Below are 9,039 nucleotides of genomic sequence, written 5' to 3' on the forward strand. Positions count from 1 at the left end.
CAAAGATCAAGTGACCAAAGGTGTTTGGGTTCATTTCTGGGGTCTTCAATTCTATTCCATTGATCTAGCTGTCTGTCTCTGTGCCAATACCATGAGGTTTTTATTACAATTGCTCTGTAGTACAGCTTGAGATCAGGGATGGTGATTCCCCCAGAAGTTCTTTTATTGTTGAGAATAGTTTCCACTATCCTGGGTTTTTTATTATTCCAGATGAATTTGAGAATAGTTCTACCTGGAGCTAGCCCCAACTGGGTGTTTCTTCTTCCTTCTCAGTTCTTCTTGAGGCAAAGGAGGGAGAAGAGTGTAGGAGGAGGTAAGATCTAGACTTACTATTTCTGGGGTAAGACTTAGCCTTATGAGATATTTAGGGTTGCTGTATAATAAATAGTTTACTTATCTAAGTCTAAGTTACTATGCTATTGTAGCTGACCTGCCTTCTGTGATCTTCTGAGACCAGAAACTGGATTTTCTGGCACTTAGCACCTCTTCCTCAAGCCACAAAGGATTAAGTAAATAGCCTTTGTTCTATCTCAGCAGGAACTGCTAGGCTCTAACTGCCAGGCAGGAACTAACTTTCAACCTGCTAGTGGGAAGTCATAGGAAAAGAAGACACTTAGAGAAGTGATTATAGAATTTATTACTAGGTTGTAAAAATTTTCCTATGAAAGCTATCTAAGGGGAAAATCGAAAAGATCCTAAGTGGGGAAAGGGGAAAGTTCTCTAATTAGGGAAAAGGAAATGATTCTACTCTATCTAGCTCCTCCTCATCTCCTTGTCTTCAGTACTTATACATCTTACAGAATACATGATCACATGTTACAAAGTTCATCACAAGTTCACACCAAAAATCAAATCATAAATTGATATAGAAGTTTAAAACAGCGAATGTTTACATGCATATCCATTAGAAGTAATTATCTAGCTAAACATCCATCAAGTGTCTCAGCCCCACAGGTTCACTGAAAGTTTAGTGTCATAAGTAAACTTTTTTTATAGATAAACCTAGTCAATATTTCATCTTCTGTCCTAACACTCATAATAAATCGTTAGTCCTCTTTTTATGACCTTTGGTTAATTGTTTTACAACCTCTTGGAATGTGCTCTGAGTAGGAGAATGTCCAGTTACCATCTACGAGCAATTAACTGCTGACACTTGGGAGACTGGCAGAGTTCTCATTGCAGTTTTGGCTATCAGAAAAGAACCTAATAGAAGTCCCATTGTAAAAGCACTAAATAATCACAGATATAATTTTTGGAATTCTTATAGGATCATCATTAAGACTTAAGTCATCTATTTGTCTATATAGCATCACTGCAAGATAGTCCATCATCATGCATTTGCAGAGATCTGCTCCAAAGGGGTGTGCTACTACTTAGTGATTGTTATATATGTTTAATATTAACAGGATAGGTATATTAATAGCAGGAATCTTTCCTAAAATTAGTCCCTCACAGCCTTGCTTAATGAAGGTGCCCCATCACAGATTATATAATAATCTGTAGCAAGCATTTCAAGATGATCACCTACTAGTTATTAGCTTGTCCTATTACGGCTCCTGACATATTTCATTCTATCTCTATGATGAATTGAATTGGAATTTTGATGGGGATTGCATTGAATCTGTAGATTGCTTTTTGGTAAGATGGCCATTTTTATTTATGTTAATTCTACTGATCCATGATAATAAAAGATCTTTCCAACTTCTAAAGTCTTCTTAGATTTCTTTCTTGAGAGACTTGAAGCTCCTGTCATACAGATCTTTCACTTGTTTGATTAGAGTCACACCAGGGTATTTTGTATTATCTTTGCCTATTGTAAAGGGTCTCATTTCTCTAATTTCTTTCACAGCCCATTTATCCTTCAAGTAAAAGAAGGTTATTGATTTGTTTGAGTTAATTTTATACCAACCACTTTGTTCAGGTTGTTTATTCGCTATAGGAGTTCTCTGGTAGAATTTTTTTGGTTGCTTATATATACTATTGTATCATCCCCAAATAATGATATCTTGACTTCTTCCTTTCCTATCTGTATCACTTTGACCTCTTTTTGTTGTCTAAATTCTCTGGCTAGAACTTTCAGTACTGTAGTGAATAAATAGGGAATCAATAGTGGGCAGCCTTGTCTTGTCCCTGATTTTAGTGGGATTGCTTCAAGTTTCTCTCCATTTAGTTTGATGTTGGCTATTGGTTTGCTATATATTACTTTTATTATGTTTAGGAATGGACCTCGAATTCCTGATCTTTCTAAGACTTTTAACATGAAGGAATGTTGTATTTTGTCTAAGGCTTTTCAGTATCTAATGAAATAATCATGTACTTTTTCTTTAATTTTTTTTATAGAGTGGTTTACATTGATGGATTTTCTTATATTGAACTATCCCTGTGTCCTTGTGATGCAGCCTGCTTGATTATGGTGAATGATTGTTTTGCTGTGTTCTTGGGTTCAGTTTGTGAGAATTTTATTGAGTATTTTTGCACCAATAATCATAAGGCAAATTGGTCTTAGGTTCTATTAATTTGTTGGGTTATTTTGTGGTTTAGGTATCAGCATAACTATGACTTCATACAATGAATTAGGTAGTTTCCCTCTGTGTTTATTTTGTTGAATAGTTTGAGAAGTATTTGTAGTTCTTTGAACGTTTGCTAGGATTCTGCACTACAACCATATTGCCCCAGGCTGTTTATTGTTGTTGAGAGACTTTTAATGACTGCTTCTATTTCCTTAGGTGTTATTTGACTCTTTAGATGGTTTATCTGATCCTGATTTAACTTTGGTATCTGGTATCTCTCTATAAAATCATCAGAATAAATTTTCTAGGTTTTCCAGTTGTGTTGAAAATAGTTCTTTGTAGTAGGATCTGAGGATTTTTAATTTTTTCCCCATATTCTGTTGTTATGTCTTCCTTTTACATTTCTGATTCTGTTAATTTGTATACTTTCACTGTGTCCTCTATGTAGTTTGACTAAGGGTTTTTCCATCTTGTTCATTTTCTAAAAGAACTAGTTCCTAGTTTCGTTGATTCATTGTATAGTTCTCTTTGATTCTACTTGTTTGTTTTCAACCCTGACTTTGATTATTTCCTGTCATCTTTTCCTCTAGCGTGTTTTTGCTTCTTTGTGTTCTACACCTTTCATATGTACTATTAGCCTGCTAGTGTATGATCTCTCCAGTTTCTTAATGAAGGCACTCAAAGCTATGAGTTTTCTTCTTAGCAGTGGTTTCATTGAGTTTCATAAGTTTGGGCATGCTTTGCCTTCAGTTTCAGTAAAATTTAAAATGTCTTTAATTTATTTCATCCCTGACAAGAATGATTTCATCTGTAAAATTTTATTGGATATTAGAATGACTATGCCATCTTGTTTCTTGGGACCATTTACTTGGAAAATTTTTTACAGCCTTTTACTCTGAGTTAGTGTCTGTCTTTGTCACTGTGGTGTGTTTCTTGTATGTAGCAAACTACTGGGTCCTGTTTACTTATATAGCCTGTTTCCTTATGTCTTTTTATTGGGGAATTGATTCTATTGGTGTTTATAGATATTAGGGACCAATTATTATTGATTCCTGTTATTTTTGTTGTAAGAGGTGTAATTATGGTTTTTTTTTGGTTCTCTTCTTTTGGGTTTGTAGTGAGAAGATTAATTTCTTGCTTTCTCTTGGCTGTAGTTTCCATTCTTGTGTTAGAGTTTTCATTATATTATCCTCTGTAGTGATAGATTAGTGGAAAGATATTGCTTAAATCTTCTTTTGTCATAGAATATATTGGTGTCTCCATCTGTGGGAATTGAGAGTTTTGCTGGATATTGTAGCCTGAGATGTAATTTTTGTTCTCTTAGAGTCTATGTAACATCTGCCACATATCTTCTGTTTTTTAGAATCTCTCTTTAGAAATCTGGTATAATTCTAATAGGTTTGCCTTTTTATGTTATTTGACCTTTTTACCTTACTGCTTTTAAGATTCTTTCTTTGTTCTGTGCATTTGGTGTTTTGATTATTATGTAACTGGAGGAATTTCTTTTCTTGCCCAATCTATTTGGCTTTTTGTAGGTTTCTTGTACATTTATGGACATCTCTGTTTTCAAGTTGGGGATGTTTTCTTCAATAATTTTGTAGAAGATGTTTACTGGCTCTTTGAGTTGAGAATGTTTTATCATTCTATAGCTATTATTCATAGGTTTGTTTTTTTCATTGTGTCTTGGATTTCTTAGATATTTTAGATTAGAAGCTTTTTATGCTTTGTATTTTCTTTTACCATTGTGTCAATATCTTGTAAGGTTTCTTGTACTCCTGAGTTTCTCTCTTCTATCTCTTGTATTCTGTTGGTGATGTGTGCATCTGTGACTCTTGATCTCTTTCCTAGGTTTTCCATCTTCAGTGTTGTCTCCCTTTGTGATTTCTTTATTGTTTCTATTTCCATTTTTAGGTCTTAAACTATTTTTTTTTTCAATTCCTTCACCTGTCTTATTGTGTTTTCCTGTATTTCTTTTAGAGATTTGTGTGTTTCCTCTTTAAGGTCTTCTACCTATTTACCTGTGTTCTCCTGTACTTCTTTAAGATGGATCTTTATGTCATCCTTAAAATCCTCTATCATCATCATGAAATGTGATTTTAATTCCAGATCTTGTTTTTCAAGTGTGTTGGTGTTTCCAGGCCTTGTTGTAGTGAAAACACTGGGCTCTGATGTCGGCAAGTGCCGCAGGCTGGTTAATCTGGGCCTCCCTCAACCCGGGGGAGAAACAGGGTCCTAGTCAGGTCGACAAGGCGTAGGCAAAGAAATGATGGCAGAGACGACACATGGAAGTGCAGGATTTAAATGTATTTTTCTTAAAAGTGGCATCAGATTTTTACAGTCATTACAAAAGAGAAATGAGAAATCTGGCAGCTCACCAGTTGAGGTGCATCTGAGGCAACCTGAAACATACTGGGTCTAAAGCAGCCACCTTTTCTGGACAGGTGCTGCACCCCTGGAGCCCAAGTGCTATGGGATGTGGGGGGGGGTTGCGGACTGCATGAGGCTCGAAGCTTGAATCTGAAATGAATGATTCTAAGTCCTAGTCCATCTAAGTTCATGCACAAAGTAAAAACCAGGCTTAAATAGTATACAGAAAACAGTGTGAATGACAAAAGTCATGTAGGCAGGTGACAGTCACATCAAGGTCAGTAAGATCATGTAGGCAAGTGATGGTTATATCAAGGTGGGTAAGATCAGGTATCTATGTGTGAAGTGGGCAGAAGAGCAGTGGTGCCCTCCCCTCTGGGGCTATTTTGGTAATCCCATGCTAATTCTCTGGGTCTGCTGGAGGCAAACACCAGGAAGTTCCAATCTAGCAGTTCCTGAAGATGCCCTTAAGTGAGGGAAGCCCTTTGATTACTCTGGTATGTAAAACAGTTCCATCTTCTGTGGGACTGCCCTGAGAATTCTATGTTAACAGTAAGCAATGGTGCCTGACCTCTGTTGCTAACTCTGAGGACATTCTATCTGATAAGGCAGGTTCCTTGTGAGAAATTCCAAGCTAAGGACAGCTTGCAAATAAATTAAGATATATTGGAACATTGTGCTGGCCAGAGAACAATGCCCAGTCTTAAGTTTTAGCCATTTACAAATCATTTCCTGGGGTACCTTTATGCCTAAATAAGAAGGCATGTTGACGATTGGAAAGACTAATCTGGAACATGTCTGAGTTAGGAGATGCCAACAACTGACTGAATACCCAGGAGGCACAAATTCCCTTTGAAGTCATAACACCTCTTGTCCACGATCAGACTTTTACCCCTGATATTGCAGACGTTACTAGAGTAGATGAGTAGGCGTGGCAGCCAAGTAACATTAGTTTTTCTTGGCTATGTTCTTTTGCTTGCCTCTCACCATCTGGTTATGTCTGGTGTTACCTGGCCTTGCTGTCTCTGATGGCAGCCTGTCCCTCCTGGGAGTCTGTTTATTGTGGGCCTTCTTGGATCAGGCTGTCTCTGGGAAAGGGAGGGGTCTGGAGAGTCTCATCTGGGAGCTTAGTTGTGTCAGAACTCTTTGGGATCAAGCTGTCTCTAGGAGTTGCAGGGATATGGAGCACAAGATCAGGATCAGTTTCCAGGATCCTGCCTGATAGGAAGGATGGTATGTCTTCAGCTAGTCAGGAGATACTGGATACCCTGGGCTCCAGGTGATCCCATTTAGGTCATGTCTTGGGGCAGTAGTAGCAGGCTCACTTGGGAGCCAAGGGATGTCAGAATTATTGGGGGTCAAACTATCCATGGGTGTGGGTGGCATGGGGAGGACCAGAGCACAGGATCTGCTCTCCAATATCATTTATAATTATCAGATGCAATACACAGCCTTGTCACTTTCTCATTGTTACCACATCCATGAAAATCAAAGTCCTTCCTAATTGGAACCTTGAACTGAAACAACATGCCTTAGGGCAAGACACTTTGGTTTTCTGAAAAGATAAGCATTGTCCCTGGGGTGCAGGAAAACCTAATGTTCCTAACTTGAAGTTTTACTCCCAAGTGTTAGGATAATTTTCTTTAATATTGTGACCACTTGAAAAGGTACAACTCCTAGAAACTGAAACATAGTTTCAGGCAAAAGTAAGGCTAAAATGGATTAAATGCATATGATCAGAAAAACAAGTAGGATTATTAAAGCCATATTTAGACATAAATTTATAGGGAGGTCTGTTGCAACAGCAGGAAGAAGAGAAACAGGCTTTGAAAGAGATGTTCTCAATTAAGATATTAAAAAATGTAATTAAAGACAATTAAAGACTGATTGCCCAGGCTGTTCACAAGCAGAACACAGCAAAGCTTGACTCTGCAAATTTATATGAGGGAGCCACTATTAATAGAAAACCAACTTCTCTACCACAGGATGGGTAACTAAATAAAAAGCTGACTCAGGTAGAGCAATGGCTCTTAAATAAAGCAAAGGAACACCCACTAGAATAGGTAGTCCAAGAGCAGCTAGAGACAATATATTGAAGAGTCCACTAGCCCCTGGAATTTTTTATTTGTTATTAAGAAGAAATCTGGAAAATGGATGTTGTTGAGAGATATGAATGCAATCAATAAAATCATTCAACCTATGGGTTCTTTACAACCTGGAATCACTTTAACTTCTTTATTACCTAAGGCACTATCTATTTTAGTGATAGTATTAAAAATTTTGCTTTTTCAAAATATCCCTTCCTTTCATTGTGCCAACATTTGACCATTCCAAGACAACTAAGAGTTACCATTGAAATGACTTGCAAGAAGGAACATTAAAGTCTTACTTTTTGTCAGTATTATATGCAACAAAATATTAGAAATAATTCATAAAGTTTCCTCCATAATTTATGATTATATGGATGATATTTTGCTGGATGATTCAGGTACAGATTCCTTAGAAAATGTATTTGATAAAGTAAAGAAAATTTTGCCTTATTGGGGATTTCAAATTGTTTCTTAAAAGAATTCAAAGAGGAGTTTCTGTAATTACTTAGGATAAAAAATAGATCTGCAATCAATTTAGTCACAAAAGGTAAAGATATTCTGGCATTCTCTGCCTTGAACCTCAAGAGACAATTTTAGATGAGTTTCATCTAAAAATTTGGAGGTACTCTGCTCCTCCTACATCTGCCTAACCTCTGTATGTATAAGTTTTCTGGACCAAGTGTTCCAAGGATAAATCACAAGTTCTCCCCAGACTCACCCTACAGTCAAAGAGCTGTATGACTGTCCCTGCAATGCACTTGTGGGCAAGTGTCAGGCCACCTCACAGTATATGATCCTGGTGACCACTTATGTTGTAGCCCCTAGAAAAAAAAGCCACTGTTCCCTTGTATTTTCTAGGGAGCAAAATAAGGACACAAAGTCAATGCTCAGAAAATTATTTCATTGTGTATTTATAATATATTTTTGTTATCAACTCATTGGTTAATGTCATTAATTTTTTTTATTCATGGCTACTATGAATAGAGTGTTTATGAACATGCACGACTGAACAGGTATCTATGTAGGATATCACATCCTTTTATGAAACATCATGAATGATAGACTTAGTTTTAATTCTGTGGTGGGGGGGAGTTCACCATTGGTTTATACAGTTCTTCACACAAGATTTCTTCACTGGTTTGTAACCTTACCAACAGTTAATGGAGGCTCACTTTTCTCCACAACCTCATCAGCATTGTTGTAGTCTGTTAGCCATTCTTATTCAGGTAATGTGGTGACCAATGCTCTAAGGCAGACATGGAAGCAGGGAGGGACCTGCTGGTCTCATGTTTTTAGATATCTGGGATTTAGCAAGCTCTGATGGTGGTGGCTACCACCTTCTGTGGGAATGGTGCTTGAGTTTAATGCAGATGGATGCCATTATGGCAAGGACTGAGGAGCTCTGTCTCCACATTGCAAGGATCTGTGGGAATACTTATGCAGAAACTCCTGGTCTCTTCTCAGGGATTAACTTGTTTGCTTTTCCCTTGAATTTACATTTTTAGCATTGGTATTGGGAATCTTTACTTTTACTTTGTGACAGAAATTTCCTCATAATCAGAAAAAGAAAGCTTAGACTACGATTTATTCTTGTTTGTCTCTAAGGGTTGTGGGAATGAAATAGGTCACTACTAATCTATTTGTCAATGATACAATTGAGTCAACTTAAAGCCCTGTTCTGGAAACATTAGCTAACATCCAAATGTTTTCTTCTGATGGGAACTTAGTTCTGACAACAAATTCCCCACTATCCGGTTCCAAACAACAATTAGTTGAGCCAAGTAAGGATGTTGCACTGACTCAGATTAGTAATTTTCAGAGTGCTCAGAGCATTAGAAGAACTAGGTCTCCTAGTTAGGATATGGGGAGATGCTAGATGCTGCCAATAATTAAATGAGAATTTCTCATGTATGCAATCAATCATCTCCTTTATACTGTAACTTCAATTGCTACCAACCATGGTCATTCAGATATGTACAAATATGCTGGGTTAGATATTAACTACTTGCTGAAGCTGTGTTTCCTCTTTCTTGATACAGTTCGTGGATTAGCAGGAAACCACAGTGATTGAG

At 37.1% G+C, this 9,039-nt stretch overlaps 1 protein-coding gene across 1 annotated transcript in view; it reads left to right on the plus strand.

The window, feature by feature from the left end:
- LOC116100288 (carcinoembryonic antigen-related cell adhesion molecule 5-like) overlaps positions 1 to 9,039 on the plus strand; it is a 282,093-nt gene that overhangs the window by 66,944 nt on the left and 206,110 nt on the right. The window contains 1 exon segment of the mRNA XM_031384112.1: positions 8,772 to 8,812. Coding sequence (XP_031239972.1) covers positions 8,772 to 8,812 — 41 coding nt within the window.

The sequence above is a fragment of the Mastomys coucha genome, unplaced genomic scaffold (genome assembly GCF_008632895.1).
Source record: "Mastomys coucha isolate ucsf_1 unplaced genomic scaffold, UCSF_Mcou_1 pScaffold21, whole genome shotgun sequence".
In the NCBI taxonomy this organism is placed as follows: domain Eukaryota; kingdom Metazoa; phylum Chordata; class Mammalia; order Rodentia; family Muridae; genus Mastomys; species Mastomys coucha.